The sequence below is a fragment of the Peromyscus maniculatus genome, chromosome 11 (assembly GCF_049852395.1).
Source record: "Peromyscus maniculatus bairdii isolate BWxNUB_F1_BW_parent chromosome 11, HU_Pman_BW_mat_3.1, whole genome shotgun sequence".
NCBI lineage: Eukaryota > Metazoa > Chordata > Mammalia > Rodentia > Cricetidae > Peromyscus > Peromyscus maniculatus.
Window position 1 is genome coordinate 41,384,371 of NC_134862.1, and position 23,181 is coordinate 41,407,551.

A 23,181-nucleotide genomic window follows, 5' to 3' on the forward strand; every position below is an offset into this window, starting at 1 on the left:
GTACATGGGTACAGGCGTGCTCGTCTTGCGAGGCCACGGGAACTCAGGCGCGCACCACCGGGCAGCGCGCTCGAGCACCGCGAGCCCACGCCACCCTCCGACACCGAGTTCCCGTCACTCGGCTCCGGTCCTTCCCCCGCCCCCGCGCACGAAGCGCGGGAAATGGGCGGGGCCGGGGCGGAGCCCGCCCCTCTTCCTGCTCTGATTGGGTGACGCGGTTGTCCATCCTGAATCTATTTTTTTTTTTGATGGAGGGGGGGTTGCCACCCGCTCTGCCCCAGATCACGTTTGCCACCCACAGCCAACCACTCTTGTCGAAGTCCCCGGGCAAGAGGCGATCGAGGGCGAGCGAGCTCGGCACCCCAGGCCCCGTCCGGTCCCCGCCGGCCCGAGGCGGAATATCCTGCCCTCCAGGCCACCTCCCCATCGTGGAGTCGGAGCAGCGGCCTCGTAGGAAGGCAGAAGCGAAATGTAGCGAGCCGGGTGTCGCGGTTGAACGCTCGCCTTGGCTGGGAGTGTAGCGGGGCACACGCTGGGGCTCGAGGAGGACGGCTAAGGGGGAGGAGTGATGAGAAGAGGGGGTACCCTGCACCCCCCGAGACCGCGGGCCCCTGCTGCCACTCTCCAGGCGCCCTTCATCCCCAGCGAGGCGCAGGTCAGTGTTGTTGGGTCTGGGGTAGGTGAGGGAGGACCAGGGCTCTAGCAGGCGAGTCTGAGTTGCGGGAAGACGGCGGAAGCCGTCCAGTTACTCCTCCACCCCACCCCTGTAGTTGGGGATACCCAAACAGGTCCTTTTTGTGCATCCCCTCCTAGGAAAGAGATGGGGCGTCCTAGGGCCTGAGGCCCATCGGTAGTGTCCTTACTGGTGATGTAGTTAAGGGACTGGCCTGCCCCTTGCAAGCCCCCTTCCTGGTCAGAGTGGCCTGCCAGCGAGATGGGAGGGGTGGTGGTGTCAGGTTTTAGCGAACGAACTCAGAAACTTTTCTGGCATGGGCGCGGTGGACTCAACTGTGTTTCCTCCCGGCTGACTGGTGAGGAGCTTTGAAAACAACGGTGCTGTGTTGAGGTGGCTTGGCAGGCGACCGGGTGGATGGAAGACTCATAACTTGGGCCCTAGAGTTTGACTCAGCCTTAACCCAACTGGAGTTGACTAACCGTGAGTGTTCGGAATACTAACAGCCTGTCCGTGATACCTGCAAGACCGTCTGGAAGTGTTTTACTATTGAGAGCCAGGCTGGTGAAATGCAACAAGTGGGAATCAAGGCCGGGGGTGGGGAGGGGGGTTCCTTTAAGCAGAGAAAAGTGGAACAGGGAAAGACAGAGACATGATTTGGGAGTGAATGCCTATTAGCTTGAGACACTTCGGGTTTGCCTTCCTTTGTTTTGCTTTCCCCTTCCTCCACCTTTTTTTTAACTTGTGTTTGTTTTTGAGAATGGCACCATGTCCAGCTGTTGGTCACCCTAGGGAACAGGGGGAGCCTAGGTAACCAGAATATGTAGGTAATCACCAGTAATTTCACCCTCTGTCTCTTCAGCCTGGTTAACTGCCGCGTCCTGTCGGCCAAGCTCCCTCGGCCAAGCATGGAGGGAGAGGAGGATAGACAGGGCCCCCGGCAGGCTCAGCTCGCCTCTGAGCTTTCTGTAACACTGTTGATTCTCAAGGGCAGGAGGAGGTAGTAGGCCTCTGGCTCTTGGCCTTGGTCTGGCAGGCTTGCCCTGGTGAGTCCTCCTGGCATTTTCCCTCTTGGGAGGGCTAGGGCAGTTAGAGTCTGGGGTGCTTCTCTCAGTGATCAGTCTCCCTGTTTGTTCGGCCCGTCTTGCCGATGCTGTCTTGGGAGAAGTCATTCACAGAGCGGTGGCTGTGGAGGGACTTGGCGTCTGAGTTTGTGACTTACTGCTAAGGAACTATGCTTACTACTGAGTTCTTATCATGATTTCAGAAGACAGCTCCGGGGAACATCCCTGCCCATCCCAGGTTGCTCAGAAGGCAATGCCAAGGTCTCCTGCACCGTGTCTTCTGTGGGGATGTAGAACCCACTGGGCCTCCACATCAAGTGGGGCAGGACAGTGTCATTTTAGTGGGAAAAGAACAGCAAATGGCCATCTCTTTAACAGACTACGACATGCTCTGGAGATCATCCCAGTAGGAACTGGGGCTTGCTATAGACTAACATTTTCTCCTCTCTCTTTTTCCCTTCCTCCCACATAAGGTGTTCCGCACAAATTCTTGTGACTTTAAGGACCAGGCAACCGAGAAAGTCCAAGATCTTCTCAAGAAGGGAAGAGACCTCTGGGAGAGTGGGGAAAGACAGCAGACACCGTCTTGGGACGAGCTGAGCCCAAGGTGCTGCGGGAAGCTGAAGGCACCCAGCAGGAGTGGGAAGAAGCCCCAGCCTCACACTGAGGCTGTGTTCTGAACAGTCTGAACGCATTCAGCTTTTCACAAGCCAGGGCTGCAGCACCAGGCACCGCAGACTCAAGGTTGAGCCTTTCCCGAGGAGGAGCCGGCCACTGAGAACCAAAGATTTCCCCAGCACAGTGCAGAGCCGGGGGCAAATGCCCCCGCACCCCCAGTGGCAGCCGCTGCGCCTGGTGTGAGGAGTCTGTTTCCTTCCAGCTCCGGGCCGCCACGCTTGATGGGGCTGCCTTTTGGTAGATCAGTTTTTACAGTGCCAGGTAGGAGTGGGGAGCCGCGGGAAGAGGTCCCGCGGCACTCAAGCCTGGGTTCAACCCAAGACTAAGTTCTTTCCCGAGTTAGAGTCAGAGAGAGAAAGAAAAAAAAAAATAAATTCTCCCCTCCTCTCCTCCCTGCCTGTCATGTCCTCTAAGCCAGAGCCAAAGGACATCCACCAGCCGAACGGTACTGGCCCTACTCCCTCTCCATGCTCTTCGGATGGCCCTGGGCGAGAGCCCTTGGCTGGGACCTCAGAGTTCCTGGGGCCTGATGGGGCTGGGGTGGAGGTGGTGGTGATTGAGTCTCGAGCTAACGCCAAGGGAGTCCGGGAGGAGGACGCGCTGCTGGAAAACGGCAGCCAGAGCAATGAAAGCGACGACGTCAGCACAGACCGCGGCCCCGCGCCGCCCTCCCCGCTCAAGGAGACCTCCTTTTCCATTGGACTGCAAGTGCTGTTCCCCTTCCTCCTGGCAGGCTTTGGGACCGTGGCAGCTGGCATGGTGCTGGACATTGTGCAGGTAAGGCCCGCGTGGATAGCTTCCTCTCGCAAGCCCTCGCTCCCTCGGCCTCCTGGGAAACTGGCTCTTGGAACTTCCTCTCCACCTCTGTCAGAAGCAGCTGCTGCTTCCTAGAATACCATTTCCCTTTGGATCACGTCCTTGGTTTCACCGTTGCCTCTGTTACTTTCTGCAGAAGCCTGCAAGAAGCCAAGTAGCCCCAGGGAGGTGGTCAGGGCAGTGTTGCCCGGCAGGAACAGATGTAACTCCAGATCTCAGGCGGAAAGGAGGAGAGAGAGGCAGGGCTGTTGTTTGCCATGACGCCTCGGTGTTGTTGAGTCCAGCTCAGGAGGAGAGATCTAGATGGGTCTCATCTCTGCCTGCTTTCCTTTTACTGGAAGTTTCAAGGGTACCCGTGATAGAAAGCGCCTTCTCAAGCCTTTCTTCCTTTCCCCTGCTGGGCAGGAATTTACTCAGCTGTCAGGAGGGTCTCAGGTCCAGTGAGAAAGCTCTTCAGGCATTTTGTATTGCTTATCTTCGCGCATCCTTGGCACAGTCTCCTTGGTGAGTGAGGATGGTTTGGGAAGGTGGTGTTAGGATCTGAAAAGGCTGTGAGTGCCCAGGGATGTAACCAGACCTGGGCAGAACCATCGCTCTTTGCTCCTCGTCTGGCATGAACCTCCTCTGGACCAACAGGGCAATCCATGGGGCGAGTGGGTAGAAAGAACAGTAAGAGTTGGTAGGACCTGAGAGCTAAGAGCCAGGCCGGGGGCATGCTGTATTTAGTGCACTGTGAGTCAGGACTTACCGAGAGCCTCCAGGTTGGAGAGAGAAAGTCTTGTTTCTGAGTAAAAGTTGCTGGAGCTCAGTGAGACACATGGTTCTAGGCTCATCTGAACTAATTGGGATGTGATCCAGTGATGCTGGCTCTATCCTAGGTACTACAGAGTCCAGAGGCAGAAGGTGTTTTGGCCCATGGCCTTGGGGACCACTGCTCCTCCCACCCAGGCTTCCCTCACTGTGACGGCTCCCAAAAGAGTATGAAGCTCAGTATCACCTCCCTTGCGCCCAGCTAATGCTGCAAGCCATGCACACAGAGACCACGGCAGGGGTCCGCAGGCCGGTCCCAGGGGGCTGAAGGTGGTTGGTTGTAGGTGCTGTCTTAAGTGTCCGTGTAGACCCTGAGTTTTGCGGGCGAACCTTCCAGCTTTGGGAGCTCACGGGAATGATATTTATAGCTTGCAAAAGTACCTGGTGCTACCTCCCCTCTCCTCAAACCTGTTATTGTGAGGACTGCTCCTACACGGAGGTTGGGAAGCCAATCCAGAGCTGGGGACTCCTCCCCCTGCCTTCCTTTTTTCCTGGTGCTGAGAGCAGGGCGGGCGGGCGGGCGGGGGGAGAGACCTGAGGCCGGTCTTGTAGTCTGCCTCACCTCTCCTTTCTGAGGCCCCGGTTCTCATTCTTACCACTTTCTGAGTTCTGGCTTCGTGCCCATAAAGAGCTGCAGGGCTGCTGGTGTAGTTCAGTGGTGCAGTCCTTGCCTGGCATGCACAAAGCTCCAGTTCCCATCCCCAGTACCACAAGATGAAGACAAGGGGGCTGCAGAGCCAGCATCCTGGGGTGAACTAGGAGACGCTTAGCTTAGTTTCTGGATAACGATGATGATAGTGGGGGGCGGGGGGAAGGGATATCGGGGGTCTGTCCTGTAGGCCTAAAAAGCAGGAAAAAGGCATTCTTCTCCATTTTATAGGTGGGAGACTGGGCTATGGATATGCCACTGGTCATCGCTCCGAGAGCCGGTGTCCATAACCTTTGTTATGGCGGGTATTTGCAACCTGGCTTAAGACTGAGGAGCCTGCCCTTTCTGTCTTGTCTTGAAGAACAGGGTAGACTGGGAACCAGGACAAATTAGCGTTGGATTTTAAAGTGAACCAGAGCCAAAGGGAGAGGAGGATCAGCCCCTGTGACCCCACATGTAAGGGTTCCAGAGTAGGAACAGTCCTCTGATGCCCTGTGCCCGTAGACCTGAGACATGGAGAGATTTAGACAGCAGGGAACCTGGAACTGCCCAGCCTGCCCACGGAGGGCTGGCATCTCCCTCGGTGTGGCATCTCGGCTTATACCAGAGCTAGGGTTCCGCTGGTGTAGATGACAATGACTGGCTTGTCCTTGTGCCCCTCCCCCCCACGCTCCCACCACAGCTGGGCTAAAGCAGGGCCCACAGCTGGCTACAGCGAGAGGACTGGAGTGGGTGAGTACTGGAGCCCATGGGGCAGGGAGCCACAGGAAGACGTTTACTCCACATCCAGGGAAGTGATGGGGATGGTATGCAGGGTTCACACCTGTGTCCTCCCCTCACCGGATAAGAAAACCTCCAGAGAGACAGTCTAGAAGTGCCTGAGATGAGGCCATCTGGTGGTTGTCCAAGGTCCCTATGGTTCGGACCACCTTAGTACAGATACCTCCTTGGCCCACGTTTCCCACTGCAGCTAAGACGGGGTTGTTTGTTGTTGTTGTTGTTGTTTTTTGTTTTTTTTAAGATTTATTTATTTATTATGTATACAGAAGAGGGTGCCAGATCTCATTACAGATGGTTGTGAGCCACCATGTGGTTGCTGGGAATTGAACTCAGAACCTCTGGAAGAGCAGTCAGTGCTCTTAACCTCTGAGCCATCTCTCCAGCCCAAGACGGGGCTTTTCCTAGAAGAGCCTCTTCTGTCTCTTGTCTGACCTCCAGCTTGTAGCCTCCACAGTGAAATAAGGAGCATAGGATTTTCCAGAGCATAGCAGGAGAGCGGACTGGAGTCTCTTCGGACTGGCCCACCCCAGCCAATGTTTTGCGAGGGAAGCAGGAGCGAGCCCGGTTTGGGGTTTGGGGCTTCAGAAAGAGACTGCAGAGGAGCCTCAAGCTGCCCGAGGTTGGCGGCTCTCCCCAAGTTCTGTCCTGGGCTCCTGCAGGGCATCACGGCCATTTTCCATCAGCCTTTGTGATCTCCACAGGACCTCTCAACTAAATTGGAAGAGGAGACTCTCCTGTTCTTTTTTAATGCGCTCCTTACTTGCTGGGTCTCCAGAGAAAGTGGGCCCCCTCCCTAGTGCCTTCAAAGATGGACATGGATGGCAGCATGGCCTTGGGGAAGTGGTACGGGAGGGAAACAGAGCTCTTTTTCTGGAGGCTGCTGGAGCCCCTGGGCAGGACACTCAGATCCTGTTTCCCTTGACCACCTCTGCTCTGCCCATCTCTGCCTTCTGTGTGCTATCAGGCCCATTTCCTTTTCCCATGCTGTGCACAGCTCTGCCCATGCAGGCATTGCCCTGAGGCCCCTCTGCTTGGATACCTCCAGGATACCTGGGACAAGTCTCTAGCAGATGGAAACTGTGATCCAGCCTGACCCCAGATTGCCTGAAAAGTCCTTGGTGCCTGGGGCTAGAATCTGGGAGTTTGGGTCCTTTCAATGTCTTGATTCTATCTCTTCCTGACTTTGCCGATGTGTTTCCGGAGCTGGAGGCTCTGGCGGATGAGGTGGCAGGTGGAAGAGCAGGTTGGATGGCCAAGGAAGGAGTCACAGAAGAGCTCTGAGCTGTGAGGCTTGGGCAATTGCTCTGGGTCAGGGTCAGTTTTGAGTGTGGAGGCCCCTGTCTCATCACATTCCATACTTTCAGAGTATCAGGAATGGAGGAGAGAGAACAAAGAGAAGAGGGCCTCGGATTCTGAGAAGCAATTTAAAAAAAAATCCCTAAGTGTTCCCCTCTAACCTCCAAGGCAAGCAGCTTCCTGGACCCTGTTCCATCCCCATTGGTACAGGAAGGTATGGATGGTAGCTTAGCTAATGGCTTACCTGACTGGTGTGACTTCCAGGGCAGATACCCCAAGCCACAGTGAACTGAATTAGGCCAAAGGAGTAAGAAAAACCACCTTCATCTATTCCACTCCATCCTCATCCTCAGGACCACCCTGCTTTCTGACTGGCTCTGCTTCCCAGAATCCTGTGCATGCATACAGGTCATAGACTCCCACTCTGAACTACATTTTTGAGAGGGTCTTGTGGATAGGAAAAATAGATGTAGGGATTAGCTCTTCTGTCCCAGATGCCAGCTTAGGGCTTTGCTGGATCAAAAGGTCAGATGTTGGGAGTTCCAGGCTGTTCTGTGAGTTGGGGAGACTTCTGCATGGGACTGCTCCTGGCTCGGATCCTTTTCCTTGCCCATCTGTCCCCTCTCATCCCTTCCAAAACTCCACAACTTCCAGATGCCTCTGCAGAGGGCACGTATGTATTGGAAGGAGAAAACTAGGGGTGCTCATGGTGGCAGCTGGAGGGGTTAACTGAACTCTATACATTCTCTTCTCCAAGACCGCGTTGCTGCGTAGCCCAGGCTAGACTCAGACTCACAGCCTGCCTCATCATCCTGAATGGCAGACTTGCAGGCACGTGCCACCCTGCCCAGCTGCATCTTTTCTCGTCTTGATAATAAAGACATGCTATACTCCTTACAAACCATTCAGAAAATGTCCCTTGCATATCCATTTAGTGTTCCCTTCTGGGACATTTCTCTTTCGCTGGCATGTGCCCTTCGCTTTCACTCTCTGGAGAGCTGAACTTTCAGAGAGCTAGCAGCTTGGGCGCAGGTAGGCAAGCATTTGGGGTGAGAAGGTGTGGGGCTGTGTTCGAGAACGCTCCAAAAGCCCACAGTCAGCACACTTGTCAAGGGAGGGGAAGAGTTCTTCCCTCTCCGAAGCTGCTTATCCAGTTTGAGAGAGGCAAGGCAGTTTGGGCCTCAGCTAAAGGGAGCTGGATCCCCAGGGGTGTGGGCCCCAGCCTTGTCCAAGAGTAACACTCCCAGGGCTCATGAGGCACCTCACAGGGGCAACAGCCGAAAGGTCAGAACTGCTGTGGAGCCAGCCAGGAGTGCCTCTTCCCCCACAGGAGTCTTCAGAGAGTCTAGGTCCTTTAGGAGATGCTAAGAAGAATCCTAGGCCCCGGACCTCTAGCCCTGAAGAAATGAGCTCTTCTCTGGATCCTATTCACTGCACATATACCCCAAGAACACTATCAAAAAGTCAAGATCTTTGCCTTGTAGGACCTTCTGGTGTTTTGGCCTCTGCTCCCTGACCTTAGCCCCCTCTGGTGGCCTCGTGAATCTTGGTTTTGGTATTGGGTAGGTTTGGTTTGGTTTTTTTCGAGACAGGGTTTCTCTGTGTAACAGCCCTCGCTGGCTGTCCTAGAACTCACTTCGTAGACCAGTCTGGCCTTGAACGATCCACCTGCCTCTGCCTCTGGGTGCTGGGATCAAAGGCTTGCGCCTCCACCTCCGACTTTGTTTGGTTTTTGAGATTAAAGTCTCTCTTTGTACCTTCAGCCATCTTCAGACTCCCAATCCTCCTGCCTCTGCCTCTGAGTGCTGGGATTACAGACTTACCATCTGGGTCATTTGTTTGCTTTTAATGTTGTGGGAAAGTCACATAACACGAAACTACACTGTAACCATCTTGAAATATGTAAAGTGTGTTCTCAGTTCCATTTTCTCTAACTTATACTCTTCATCCATATAACGCTAATTCCTTTCTCTAGGCTCTCAGCCCTTAGCAACCACAATTCCTTTTTTTTTTTTTTTCTGTGAATGTGATGATTACTCCAGAGAGCTCATATAAGTGGAATCATACAATTTTTGCCTTGTTGTGGCTGTTTGGTTGGTATAATGTCCTCAAGACTCATCCATGTTGTAGCGTGGAACAGGACTTCCTTTTCAAGGCTGAGTCATACTTCAGTATTGTTATGCCCTGTTTTACTGGTCTATTCAGCTGCTGGTGGACATTTGGCTGTCATGAGTAAGTGAAGCTACGAACAGTATATAAATAGTCCTTTAAGATCCTGCTTTCAGTTATTTTGGATAAATAATTAGGACTTGGGGGCAAGTAGTCAGGAGAAGTACTAGGATTGCTAGATCACATGGCCATTCTTATTTAATCACTCACTCATTTACTGTGTGTATTACATGGATTGTATACATGTTGAATGGGCATATGCATGTACATGGAAGCCAGTAGTCAACATGGGACATTTTCTCTGCTGCTCCCCACCATTTTTGGGTTTTTTGTTTGTTTGTTTGTTTAGTGTTATTTTTTGTGTATGGGTGTTTTACCTGCATCATGTCTGTGCATCACATGCATGCCTGGTGCCTGGAAAGGCCAGAAACGGGTGTCAAATCTCTTGGGGTTATAGACAGTTGTGAGCCACCATGTGGGTATTGGGAATAGAACCTGGGTCTTCCGAAAGAGCAGTTAGTGTTCAATCACTGTGCCATCTCTCCAGATCCATCTCTCCACTTTTTTTTTTTTTTTTTTTTTTTTTAAAGATAGACTTTCTCACTGAACCTGGAGCTCACTGGTTGTAAGCTGGTGAGCCAGTGATCCTCAAGGCCCAGCAAGCTCTGGTGTTGGGGTTACAGACATGCACTGCTGTGCTTGGCTTTTATGTGAGCGCTAGGAATCCAACTCAGGAACTCAGGCTTGTGCAGCATTGACCTTGCTGACCCAGCCATCACCTCAGCCTGTTTGTTTGTTCTGAGACAGGGTCTCTCTGTGTAGCCCTGGCTATCCTGGAACTCACTCTGTAGACCAGGCTGGCCTCCAACTTAGAGATCCGCCTGGCTCTGCCTCCCAGTGCTGGGATTAAAAGCACGCACCACAACCATCTGGCTTATTTATTTTTAACACAGGGTCTTGCTATATAGATAGCTGGCCTTGAACTTTCAGCAAAGCCTATACCTCCCAAGTGCTGGGGATACAAGCGTATCCACCATATACAATTTACTGTTAGTGTGAGGAACTGCCAGACTGTTTTCATAGTAGCTACATTTTACTCCCACCAGTAATGTAAAAGTGTCCTGATGTCCACGTCCATACAACACTTGGTACAAACAATACTTGGTGTTTTCCGTTCGTCCCCTCAGCCACCCTGACAGGTATGTGGTGACATCATCTCACTGTGGTTTTGATTGACAGCCTTGCTCTTTGGCAGTAGAGTAGAGGAGCCGGAACTGCCTTGTGGGCTAGCTCTAGTCTAGTCAGGCCCCTGAGCGGAACCCTGGAGCGAGGGCCCCAGCCGGCCATTGTGGGGAAGGAAGCTGAGGACAGCAGCATGAGAGACCTTCCTGTATCCTTTATAAGAGACTCAGCTCTCGGCCCAGTGCGCCTGCCCGTCACAGCTCCTTGTCTCTAGACACCCAAACCAACCTGCACACATCCACCTGATGTCCACCCCGCCCCCCTTCACAAACCTGCAGGCTGCCCTTTCTTAAAACCCCATGGCCCTTTAGGGCCAAGAAGGGAGGCATAATCTTCTTTAGGAAAGCCTCAGTTTTGGTTACAACTAAGGGGCTTTTAGTTGCCAGCGTGGATCCTTCAGTAACTAGGGTAGTGCTTTCTTTTCTTTTGTCTTTTTGTTTTTTGTTTGTTTGGTTGGTTAGTTGGTTAGTTTGGTTTGGTTAGGTTTTGGGTTTTTGGTTTCTGGTTTTTGTTTTTTTGTTTGTTTGGTTTGGTTTGGTTTTGAGACAGAGTTTCTCTTGTGTGTAGCCCTGGCAGTTCTGGAACTTGCTCTGTAGACCAGGCTGGCCTCAAACTCATCCTGCCTCGAGGCCTCCCGATTGGTAGTACTTTTCTGAACCTCCAGTTTTCTCATGTGCAAAATGGGAATAAAAACAGCTCTTCATTGGCTTTTGAGGTGACTAGATGAGAAAATACATTAACATATGTCAGCCAAAGAAGTTGGTGGGAGAGCCAGGACTGATTGACCCAGGATTAGAACCCGTGTCTCCTGACTCCAGGTCCAGCCTCTCCCAACAGGGGTATATTTGCTTCTGTTAGCTAAGATAATGGGAGTGTGAAGAGGAATAAAAAATCTCATGCAAACCAGCCTAGGAGAAGCACCATCTAAATTCAGAGCTTGCTTAGGAAAGTCACTGTGGCTGAGACCCAAAGCCCTTGGAAATAGAAACCAAACAAACGTTCTAATCACCCGGGCCCCAGCCCTGTGGAGCCTCGCTCTCCACAGCTGAGACAACACCTCCCGAGGCTGAGGCCACAGAGAAACTGGCTAAGGCAAGGGGGCTACAGAGTGCCATTTGGGAGGACATTACCAGAGAGTTCTGGGGCAAGAGCCAACTTGGGGGGGCTCCACGGTGGGGTCCCCACAAAAGCATATAGAAGGGGCAGTCAGGCTAGGAGTCTCTTCTGTTCTGGAATGGGGGTTGGGCTGTGCTTTTTGGAATTCCTGGGTTTATTCTCCTCCCAGGCTTCTCACGGGGGAGGTCAGGTGCCTGTGTGCTTGCTCCTGCTAGTCCCTGTTCCCCCACCACCACCCCACACTCTGTTCAGCTCCAATGCCAGTCCTTTGAGGTACTGAAATTCTTGGACTCTGTGTTCATCTTATAGCACTGGGAGGTCTTCCAGAAGGTGACAGAGGTCTTCATCCTGGTGCCTGCACTGCTGGGACTCAAAGGGAACTTGGAAATGACCCTGGCGTCGAGGCTGTCCACTGCAGTGAGTGTCCTAGCCGTGGGGGAGCAGGGGAGAGGGGCAGGGAGAAGGTAACGGGTAACACCGAGACTAGTAGGTGTCCGCACAACCGCCTGGGCCTGTGGAGGGAAGGGAAGCCGCGGAGGGAGATCCCAGACTGGGTGTCCTGTCCCCGGGCAGGGGCTCCCTGCCCGGAATGGTTCCCAGGCTCGGACTCTGGATGTCCCAGCCATCTCTGGATGCCTGCCTCACCTCCTGCCTTGCAGCCTTGCCTCGTGACTGTTTGTGCAGCTTTGACAGGCAGGCATCATGCTGGTCCCTCCAGCCACGCAGGTGGGGGCCGCCTCTGATCTCTAGCCCTACTCTGCAGCTGGGCGGGAGCAGAGCCAGGCCCTCCCCACACCCTCCAAAGCATCCCCTGTCCCCACCGCAGCTCGTTCTTCAAGAGAAGAGGCATGGCCGTCTCCCACAGTCCTTTCCGCCTGCCACAGCCATTCATGGACTAAGGCCAATAGAAGGCCATGGCTGGGAGGCGAGGGGTGTTAAAAACTCAGGAGACCAGGCATGTCCTTCTGTGACCAAGCCTGGAGAAGACAGTGTAGAGGGGAGCCAGGCTAACCCACTTCTTTCCTCCTGGCGGGTGCCACCCGCTCCTTTCCAAACACTGGCAGCCTCAGCCCTGGACCAACAACTGACCTTGCCTTCCCTAAGAGAACAAGCTGCTTCCGCAGCATGCAGATCCATGCAGGAGCCTGCTGCCTAGATAAACAAGCCACAGTGGACTCTGCCTCAGCTCCCCTGGCATCCTGGAACTCACCTGCCCGGGTGCTTTCATATTCCAGTCGCGGCGGCGTCTTCAGCTCTCTGCATTGCTCTTTGGTCCAGTCTAACAGATAGAAAGAACCCCAGGCCCCACGCAGAGAACTCCAACCCCTCACCCTCCCTCTTCCAGGCCAACATTGGACAAATGGACACACCTAAGGAGCTCTGGCGGATGATCACGGGGAATATGGCCCTCATCCAGGTAAGAAAACACGGACCAGAGACAAGAGGCCAAGCATCTCCTTAGTCAGGAATCCCTGAAAGGCTTAGGTCAGCCCAGCTGGCTCCTAAGTGGCTGGCTCTCCAGCATCCTGTAAAGTAGGCTAGGAGGTGACTAGTTACTCAGGAAAATGGCCAAGCGAGGGAGAGCCCCCACCGCGTCCCTGGCACATGTCTAGGCTCGAGGTGGTTCTGGGGCTTTTGAGTGTCGGAGAGTGTCCTCTGCCACTGTTGTCCCATCTCCCCAGGAGGCCACACAGATCGAATGTCTTCCCCCCTTGAGTCTCAGGTCTTGACTCTGACTGATCTCCAACCAGCCAGTAACGTGTCCTGGATTTTTGCAGGGTGCGCTACCCAGTGCTCGGGTCGGGGCTAAAACTACATACAGGCATCCGTCTAGCCCCGCAAGGACTATAGAGTCCAGTCCTGCCTGCTTGCTGAGTAAGGGCTAGGAAGAGTCCATTGGGTCCTCGGTGACCTCAGCTAAGGAACCCTGCTCCAGGCTCTGCACGTTACCACATCTCTCCCCAGGTGCAGGCCACGGTGGTGGGCTTCCTGGCGTCCATTGCAGCCGTCGTCTTTGGCTGGATCCCTGACGGCCACTTTAGTATCCCGCATGCCTTCCTGCTGTGCGCCAGCAGTGTGGCCACGGCCTTCATCGCCTCCTTGGTGCTGGGTAAGGAAGGGAGGATGCCCAGGGGGTGAGGCTGCTGCTCGCAAGGTGTTGACTCCGCCTAGCACCTCCATGCCCTTTTGTTCATTGGCGCTGCTTTTTATTTTTCCCCCCGCTTCTCACCCTGCCCGGCCCGCCTCTCCCTCCTCGCCAGGTATGATCATGATTGGAGTCATCATTGGGTCTCGAAAAATTGGGATCAACCCAGACAACGTGGCCACGCCCATCGCCGCCAGCCTGGGCGACCTCATCACCTTGGCACTCCTCTCAGGCATCAGCTGGGGACTCTACCTGGAACTGAGTAAGGCTAAGGCCTCTGAGAATGGCGTGGGTGGACTCTGGGGTGGCACTGGGCAAGTAGGGACCATTTTGCAAATGTGTGAAGATTTTTCCTTTATTGTTGACTATGAATGGTTCATCACACCTCCTAGGGAGGCTGGATAGGCACTCATGTCAATTCCCTGCAGGCAGGCGGCAGAAGGGAGAGATTCAGAACTCATCCCTGCTTCGTCTAGGGGCTTTGTTTCCCCTCGAGGGATGAGATAAGGAAAGGATAGAAGACTAGAATCGGTTTGTAAACTGAAGAAGAGGAGGAGAGGCAGGGGATTTCTGGGATCAGACCAGGACAGGTACAGTCTGGCGTCTGCCTCTGTTAACTTTACTGCCTGAGCTGGGCGTGATGGTGCACTCAGCCACTCAGGAGGCGAAAGCAGGAAGATGGGGGGACTAAGGCCAACTCGGGCTACATAGCAAGACCTTGTCTCAAAGCAAAAACGAGAGCTCTCCGCTTCCATTGCTTCCTCTACAGAGGGGACACTGCCGCCTGGGTGTGCAGTGATGATCGGATGAGGCGAAACGCTAACTTAGGATAGAATTACTGTTGAGGGGTTGGTCTCTTGGGACATCTGCAGGCTGAGCTGGGGGAAGCTGGGCACTGGGGCCATGGTGCTTATCTCCTTCTGGTCTCTGCCCTCTCAGAGCACTGGCGATACATCTACCCCCTGGTATGTGCCTTCTTTGTGGCCCTGCTGCCTGTCTGGGTGGTGCTGGCCCGAAGGAGCCCAGCCACAAGGGAGGTGTTGTATTCAGGCTGGGAGCCCGTCATCATTGCCATGGCCATCAGCAGGTAGGCTGGGGCCCTCAGTAGACACCCCTGTATCACTCCCACCTCACCGTAGACCCCATCTGAAACCCTAGAGTAGGAAAAATGGCGCACATTCTGGAAAAGCATCCATAGTGTCAGTCCTGTGTCCTCCTCTTGCAAGTGACAGGAACCGTCTGTATTAGGTTTCATTCCAAAGCAGAACATTTTGACCTTGGGAACTAAGAAGCAGCGGTGTCCAGGGTTGCACACAATGCCGTCAAGACCCTGGGACTCTTTCTCACTCTGCTTTCTCTGTGGTGATCAGCCGTCTGGGTTTTCTCTCTTCTGATTCCTCCCAGTTCCAGCAAGAGGAGGGAGGCTTTGCCCGACAGCTGCACAAAGACCCAGTATAGGATGTCGTTGCTTCCTGTTCAGTTGGTCACAGTTCTGTCCTTGAATCCGTCATTTGGTCTCGGGAGTGCAGCTGTCTGGTTGGATGGGGAGATTAGCCACAATCGAAGCAGTGTTACCTGGCCCACAGTGCCGGAGTGAGAGAGCTGGTTCCCCTGAGGGAGGAGGAGCCAGGGCTGTTTCCACAGAGGAGTCAGGGCTGAGCAGGCAGGAGGCCAGGGTCCTCACGGGAAGGTGGCTCTGCTCACACGTCTTGTACCAGAGCACACTGTGCCAAGTCAGGAGATTAGGGGCGACAACTGTGGCGTGCAGGAGACTGGAAGGAGACTCCTGGAGAAGCCACGTTGCTGCTGCCCTTGTCCCCAAGGTCAGATAGGCCTGTGCCTCCCAGCCCAGAGACTAGAGCAGAACCTCTCAGGGGCCTCCGTCTCATTTGTCTCGTGTCTCTGCAGTGTGGGCGGCCTCATCTTGGACAAGACTGTCTCGGACCCCAACTTCGCAGGAATGGCTGTCTTCACACCTGTGATTAATGGTGAGGCCTTAGCATCAGCAGCTGGGGAACAGCTGGACGTGGCTTCAGTGCCACTCGGGGCTCCAGCAGGCTAGAGAACCTAAGTCAGAGAGGACAAGACTTAGAGATGGGGTAAAAGGGCCAACAGGGGACCCTGAGGCGTGCAGAAATTAGCAACATGGAAGTCTCTAGCCCTGAAGGGCCAAGGGGACCCAGAGATTATCCTGTGGGAGTCCAGTTAGAATTTGAGTCTGCCCCTGCAAGAGTAAGAGCTCTTGCCAAAAAGCAGAAAAGGATCTAGAAAAAAGCAAACAAACAACCCACTAGACCTCTCTCTCTGCACACCTGCTGGTACCTCCCCCTGCACAAGCTGAGTAAAAGCATCCAGCAAGGGAGAGACCTACAGCCGTCCACCTCTCTGGGCCCAGGGCAAAGCCGAGAAGCACAGGGACTAGGTTGGGGTGTGGCATAAAAGGCCAACAGTAACCAGCAGTTTCCTGGGGCGGGACCAGATCAGAGATCACGATCCATACTGGAAGCTGGTTACTGAGCTTGTGAGCACCCGGGGGCCTGGGTCAGCTCCGGAGAAGGCCAAGGCAAGGAAGGCCGTGGCCCCTGCTGTGGAGCAGGCCGCTGGCGTCTGTGCTCTACAGTCAGGCTACATCCCTGCCAGTGCCCTCAGAGGCACTTCAGGGGTGCATGGAGCTGTCACACCTGCCCGCGAGGGAAGCTGAAAGCCTAGAAGATGCCTAAGAAGCAGTGAAGTATCTGTCTTCTCCCGTCATATTTTGCTCTCTTGGCACGTGGGGGAAGGGCGGCGTCTGCATCGGCTCTGTCTAGTGAAGGAAGAAGACAGGGCCCCCAGAGATAAAAGACAAAGAACAAGGCGGCTTCCTCCCTGTCCTTCCTGTGCCAAGTCTGAGTCCCTCTGTGTGTCTCCCTGCAGGTGTTGGGGGCAATCTGGTGGCTGTGCAGGCCAGCCGCATCTCCACCTTCCTCCACATGAACGGCATGCCCGGGGAGAACTCTGAGCCAACTCCTCGCCGCTGCCCCAGTCCGTGCACCACCTTCTTCAGCCCTGGTAACCACGGCACCTCAACTTCCTGGGTCCATCCCTGCCTAGAGGAAGGGGGGGGGTGGTCCTACAAACAGGAACTTCACTAGAGAGGCACTTGGGGCCCGGGTTCAAGGTTCTCCTCCGCCGAGCTGAGCCTGCTCTTGTGAAGAGTCCATCCCAGAGAAGACGTTGTCTTCTCCCGAAACCCCCTGGGGATATAGCTGTGTGCTGACCTAGAGCGTGGCAGTGGCCATCCTGTGACCCCTTGGTCTTCCTGTCTCCCTCTGCCCTCCTGCAGACGTGAATTCGCGCTCAGCCCGGGTCCTCTTCCTCCTTGTGGTCCCCGGACATCTGGTGTTCCTCTACACCATCAGCTGCATGCAGGGCGGGCACACCACCCTCACCTTCATCTTCATCATCTTCTACATGACAGCTGCACTGCTCCAGGTACGGCTTCCCCAGCGGAAGCGGGGGAGCCCAGGGGCCCACAGGGAGTACGGACCCCAAGTCTGGCCCCCGTCCCTTCCACTTCTTCCTCCGGGTCTGGATAGCCACTGGCCAGGACTCGGGGGAATAGAATAGGCTGTAGCTCTGGAAGGGTTCCAGCCATACTATGTGACTTCAGCCTCGTTGTGTCCCCTGCTCAGCCTCAGTGATACGTTTTTCAAAGTGAGAGGAATAGACCAGCCACAGGGGTTTCAGGCAGGTGGTTTTGACAGGGGGCTTTGAACCACCTGTACCCTGCACCCACCCCCCCACCCCCCGCTGGCCTTGCCACAAAACCCCTCTTGACGGTTTTGCATTCTGGGCTTCCTTTAAATGAAGGGCCCCACAGCTCGAACAAGCATCAAAACCATTTTACAAGACACATCCAGCTTCAGGACTCATCCAGCCTGGTCTTTCTGTCCTGCCGTGGTCCCTTCCCCCTGTGGCCTTGCTAGATTTGGTGTAGCCATTCTCCTGTCGATAGACAGTTGTCCCTCCAAGCCCCCAGCGCAGTCCTTAGAAAAGTCGTGTGTCAGGAATCTTGGCCAGAGCTGAGCTAAGGATCAGCCGATTGCTGCTGGGAAGCCACATCACCACGCTCCCTTGCAGATGTAATCAGGCGCACCCCCGGGTGGGAAGGGGGCATAGGCATGCCAGGGGTCTGGTGCGGCTGTTGCAGGTCATCCCTTCGCCTAGGTTGGGGGGCCAAAGCTTCGTTCCGTCTCCTATCTATGAATAAGAGCCTGCGGTCAGTCTTAGCTGAGCCCTCCTTCTTTAAATCTGTGGAGGAGCCAAGTGTTGACCGTTGCACCCTGCAGAGTTCTGCCAGGTCCCTTTGCACCTGTCCCAGCATGTGTGTGTCCCTGGGCTGCTCAGGAGGCTCGATGTGAAGACAGCTGCCGCCATTCCCTCCTAGCACACATCCAGTCACGCTCTTCATTATTTGGGACTCTGCCGCAGCTGTCAAAAAGGCTATGACGTTGCAGGGAGGCCGCACTGCAATGCCAGGGCCAGGGCCACAGGAACACAAGGTAGCCGTGTGCAGAGCAGGGGCTGTGAAAGGTTCTGGAATAGGAATCTCTGCTTTCTGCACCTGAGTCCCTTTAAGGCAGAATTTTCATACCACGGCCTTTACAAAGTACAGTCAAGAATAAACCCACCACCACCCTCCAGTGACCATGGCAGAGCCTAACCATCAGAAAGTGTCTCGTTCTCTGGAGTCGGTGGCTGAGCGGTTAAGAGCACTGGCTGCTCTTCCAGAGGACCTGGGTTCAATTCCCAGCACTCACATGGTGGCTCACACCTGTCTGTAACTTCAGTTCTAGGGGACCCGACGCCCCACACACAGACATGTGTACATGCAGGCAAAGCAGCAATGCATATAAAAATAAATAAATTATTTTTTTAAAAAAAGGAAGTGTCTCATTCTGATATAGATATGGTCACTTGGGGACCCGTAAATCAGGCATTAGTGTCCTAGAAGTGAGTTCCAATTGCAAAGTGCGTGTAAGTCTGACCATATTCAGAAGGACCAGTGTTAGGCCTGAGAGTGTGCGTTTGTAACACACACACACCCCACCGCAGTCGATACCACGGGTCCTGGACCCAGAACCAGATTCTGATCCTGGCTGTTCTCGACCATCTATAATGATAAAAGGTAAGCAAGGGTCCAGATCAATCGAAGTAGTAGATAATCCAAAATGCGTTTGGAACTGCTCCGCACTGGCACTGACTTTATGTCTGGCTGACTTGTTCAGGACCTATTTTTGCAGATGAATGTTAGAATACGCTTAGGTTCTTGGAGCCCACAGCAGCAGGCTGGAAAGGGTGACGAGACAGCCAGCTGTTACCCAGAGGACAGGACAGCGATCCTGGTAGGAGAAACTGGCTCTACCTGCCCGCCCCTACCAGGCTCCTGAAGAGGCCATCACGGCAGGGATTGGGGTAACTCGGTCTGACCCAGAATTAGAGGCGAGGGCGGAGTTCCTGTAAGGGTAGGGTTTAGTTTAGAAAAAGCCTTTGGCTTGGTGTGAGCCGTCCTGGCAAAAAGGTCGTGACTAGCCCAAGCCTTGGGACCCACTGAACAAGTCCAGTCCAGTCCAGTCGTGTGGCCTCTGGCTCCCCCTGCAGAAAGACGATGGCTACAGGCAGAACCCTTATGTCTCTTCAGGTGCTGATTCTCCTGTACATCGCAGACTGGATGGTGCACTGGATGTGGGGTCGGGGCCTGGACCCAGACAACTTCTCCATCCCATACTTGACTGCTTTGGGGGACCTGCTTGGCACTGGGCTCCTAGCACTCAGCTTCCATGTCCTCTGGCTCATTGGGGACAGAGACACAGATGTTGGGGACTAGCTTAGCCACTCAGCCTTCCCCCCACCCCTCTGCACTTTCTATTTGGATTTTTTTTTCCTTTTGTTCCCCTGCCCCACCCTACACTACACTCCCACATCTTTCCGGGATTTCACTTTGATACCCAATTCTCATTATTTTCAATGGGAATTTTTATACATTGAGCCAAGTTTGGATAGCAAGAATTCCGGAAAGACAGATGGACTGGAGTTAGCAGTAAGAGTAGACTTTTGAGACAATCACCAAGTGCAATTCCATGGTGGGTGCCTCCAGGTGAGGTAGATTGGGACCTTGGCATTCTGTCCGGCATCTGGGGACCTTTGGATTAGCTTTAGCAACCTGAGCCTTGGCCCTAACGAGAAACTCTTTGTAAGTGGGCTCCGGGTTGTTTTCAGTTTGGTTGAACGGAGGGCTAATTAACACTCCCACACGTACATGTACTTTTATAGCTATGGACCAACTTCAAAGCGCTGGGCAGGAGAAAGTTGCTTCCGCTCCCACCAGTCACCGCCATGTTGTCCTAGGCCAGCCTGCACGCAGAGTCAGGTGAACTTGACTGTTCCGTCTACGCACATGTGCCTTGCCCAAACTGCCTGATTGCTTTCCAACCGAATGAGCGGTGGCCGGGCTCTGCATGGGTCAGTGTTGTCCATAGGTTTCCAAAGGTCCACATGCCCCCTGAGTCTAGAGACCCTAGTGACTCTTCCAGCCTCCGTTCTAATTGTCTCCAAGCACTCCCTCTCGCCACAGCTTACCAGATGGGCTTCTAAGATTGGGGGCAGGACAAGGAAATGTGGCAAACGAGATTGATGCAACCTGGAGGTGTTCCACTGCCCCCCCTCACGAGGACGTAACCGCATGGTCTGTCACTTCCTAAAGTCACCTATTTTTGTCATACCAGGGGTCAGTTGGCCTTTCTCTTGGCTCCCGCCCACTGACATTCGTCATCCATTCATTCATTCAGCAAATCTCAGCCTCCCCTAGATGGGCCTTCCCGCGGCATGGCCTGCAATAATTCTCCATTGAGCAATAGTTACGGGGTGCCTACTGTGTTGGGTACAGTGCCAAGCTTGACTAGCCAGTGCTAAGGGGGTCACAGCCCTGACCTCACCTCATTCCCTAGGTTGCAGAGGCCATGTGCCCCTTTCAAGCTGGCAGTAAAGGTTCCCTCGCTGTAGGTATCTGTGCCTACTTCAAGGCAAGCTCCGCCTCTTTCCCTCTAGACCTGAACTCCGGTGATTGCCAGCCCCATTGCTCGGGCAGTTTCATGTCCCAAAGTACCCTCCCTCCCTCCCTCCCTCCCTCCCTCCCTCCCTCCCTCCCTCCCTCCCTCCCCTTCTCTTCTCTGCACATCTCACTACACACTCAGAAGAGGGTTTAGAGCAAGCTGAGTATCAGTTGGCTGCCTCGGCATCTGCCTATACACCATTGGAAGGAAACTGGAGTCCCTTCCCCACACGTTGCCCCAAACAGCTTCCTTCTAGCCTGTTTGCCAGGAGCCCATAAACTCTTCCCCTGTGTAGCCTAAAGTACTGGTCTGCAAGGAGAGGATTCAACTGTGCCTGGACCTACAGAGACTTCTCACCTTCATCCCCTCCCACATCACCTGACGTCACAGAACCTTCCAACTGGAAGGAGTCACAGGTTTTCTAGCTGTTGTGTCGTGCAGCTTAACACCAATCTGGGCTTGTTTCTGGTCTGCCCTCTGGCCTCACTCCACCCCTAAACACACACTTGTACAGGCCCCACACCCCGAGACAGTGACCCCGGGCTCCCCAGCCACTTCCCCTATCCTGATTTATGGTGTTGGATCAGGTTGTCTGGAGACTGAAGCGTCCCTCTTCCTTTGCCTAGAAAACAGAAAGGTAGGCACACCCAGGCTCAGCGTGTGTGAGCAGGAGGCCTGGAGTGAAGGAAGCTGACGTCAGTAGGAGACGCCTCTCTTCTCTCCCGGTTGCACCTATTGCATGTACTTTTGGCCTGACTGGAAGAAACAAAATTGGTTTACTTTCATATTCTTCACAAGTTACAGAACTGTGTCTTAAGAGAATTATTTATAGTTGCTATAACTGAATTGACAAATGTCGACTTAACTGATAAATTATATTTGGTAAAATAAAGTGAAAGTTTATTTCGATGGTTGGTGTTCCGGTGTGTCTCATCACAAAGCAGCCTCGACCGTTTTCTTGGACCCCATTCTGTGGTCCCACTCCCTCTTCAGAAGTGGGAAGTGACCAATGGGTGACAAGCAAGGAATCCCCTTAGAGAGAATAACAGTAAACACATCTGTTGAGAAATTGTTTCAGAGGTTGAGAGCAGAGTCCCTGTGTTCAGATATTAGACTGTGGTCTCCCCCGCCCCGAATTAACTCGGTGGTAATGGTATCTATGGATAGAATTCCTTCTTGCAGCGGTTTATAGTTGAATCAAAGTAAAAATGCTTTTTACGTGGGGTATTTACCATGTACCTTCACTGTGTTCAATGCTGTAAACTCTGAGAAATTTACGAAACCGGCTGCAAAGGAATCATGCTTGTACTTGGATTTATATGACCTTCCACAAATCACTGACCCTCTCTCAGCTTGCTTCCTAACCTGAATTGTTATAGGATATATATCATTTATATGGTGGTTGTGAGGTGCACGAAGTTATGTTCCCCGGTACATACTAAGCCCCAAAGTACTACAAAATATTAAAAGTGGGTAAGTTAGTCAACATTCCATTGCTGTAACAAAATGCCTGAGATAATGAACTTATAAAAAGGGAAGGTAGCTGGAGAAAGGGCTCAGAAGTTAGGAGTGCCTTGCTGCTCTTGTAGAGGACCGCAGTTTAGTTCCCAGCATCCGTATCAGGCAGCTCACAACCCAATGCCCTCTTCTGGCCTCCATGGCCACCTGCACATACATTGGTGTCTTTCTTAAAAAGTTCAAAGTCCAGGGCTGGGGATTCAATTGGTAGCGTGCTTATCTATCATGCACAAAACCCTGGGTTTGATTCCTAATAGCACATAAAACAGCATGGTTGTGAATACCTGTGATCCCAGCACTTGGGAGGAAGAGGCAGGAGGTTCAGAAATTCAAAGTCATTCTCAGCAAGTCTGAAGCCAGCTGTGGCTACGTAAGACTATCTCAACAAACAAACAAATCCAACTAGATAAAAATAATAGTACATGCCTGTAATCCCAGGATTAGGTAGGCAGAGGCAAAACAGGTTCGGAAAAATGGAAGGTATCCATCACCATTGCCCTGAGGACTCATGGGGACCTATTCCCAAGACAAGAGGATCACCATTCACCCTCTCCCTGGGCCTCCTGTGTTACAGAAGACAGAGCCCAGAGTGTGCCCGCCCATGCCTCTGCGTTCTGTATTCCTCATTGGCTTAGCTTCTAGGTTATCTTTTTCCTCTATCAAGGTGAAAGATGGCAGCCAGAATTCTCTGGATGAATCAGGCTTACCAAAAGTTCTACTCCAAAGTAGACACTGCCTTGCCTCCATCAGACCACATTCTTATTCGTTTAACTTCAGCAAGTAAAGGGTCCTCCTGCTTGCTTTCAGAATAAGGAAACACATGGAAGATAGTTTCCCCTGGGAAATCCTCCTAATCCACATACACAACTTAATGTCTTAAAATACTAATAGAGGTATTAGTATGTATAGAAAAAGACTTGGATCCCAGCTTTTGGTCATAATTAGCTTATAAGCCCCCAAACTGGACAGTAACGCCTGCCTCTTCGTGGGACTGTTGGACAGACAGAAAATTCCATAAACAGAAGCTTTTACTGTTACAATGACAACAGGAGTTGAATGGGTTGAATTTTTAGAAGCCACGTGAAAAGAAAAATACCCAGAATATGGAGTTGGGATAACATGAAGAACTGGAC

General features: G+C 53.2%; 1 protein-coding gene across 1 annotated transcript; it reads left to right on the top strand.

Annotated features, from left to right (window-relative positions):
* The first annotated feature begins 229 nt into the window (after nucleotides 1-229).
* On the top strand, nucleotides 230-21,439 carry Slc41a1 (solute carrier family 41 member 1). The gene is made up of 11 exons (XM_006988825.4): nucleotides 230-655; nucleotides 2,211-3,192; nucleotides 11,603-11,710; nucleotides 12,639-12,710; nucleotides 13,259-13,403; nucleotides 13,555-13,701; nucleotides 14,379-14,526; nucleotides 15,348-15,427; nucleotides 16,353-16,487; nucleotides 16,762-16,910; nucleotides 19,120-21,439. The coding sequence occupies exons 2-11, from the start codon at nucleotides 2,818-2,820 to the stop codon at nucleotides 19,303-19,305; spliced, it is 1,545 nt and encodes a 514-aa protein (XP_006988887.1). The 5' UTR covers nucleotides 230-655; nucleotides 2,211-2,817; the 3' UTR covers nucleotides 19,306-21,439.
* Nucleotides 21,440-23,181: the final 1,742 nt, after the last annotated feature.

What these genes read in the sequence shown, in the direction of transcription:
- Slc41a1 (XM_006988825.4), top strand. Translation starts at nt 2,818, where the DNA reads ATGTCCTCTAAGCCAGAGCCAAAGGACATCCACCAGCCGAACGGTACT. An exon ending in CATCGCCTCCTTGGTGCTGG is followed by an intron (nt 13,404 to 13,554) that starts GTAAGGAAGGGA and finishes CCTCCTCGCCAG; the next exon opens with GTATGATCATGATTGGAGTC. An exon ending in TGACAGCTGCACTGCTCCAG is followed by an intron (nt 16,911 to 19,119) that starts GTACGGCTTCCC and finishes ATGTCTCTTCAG; the next exon opens with GTGCTGATTCTCCTGTACAT.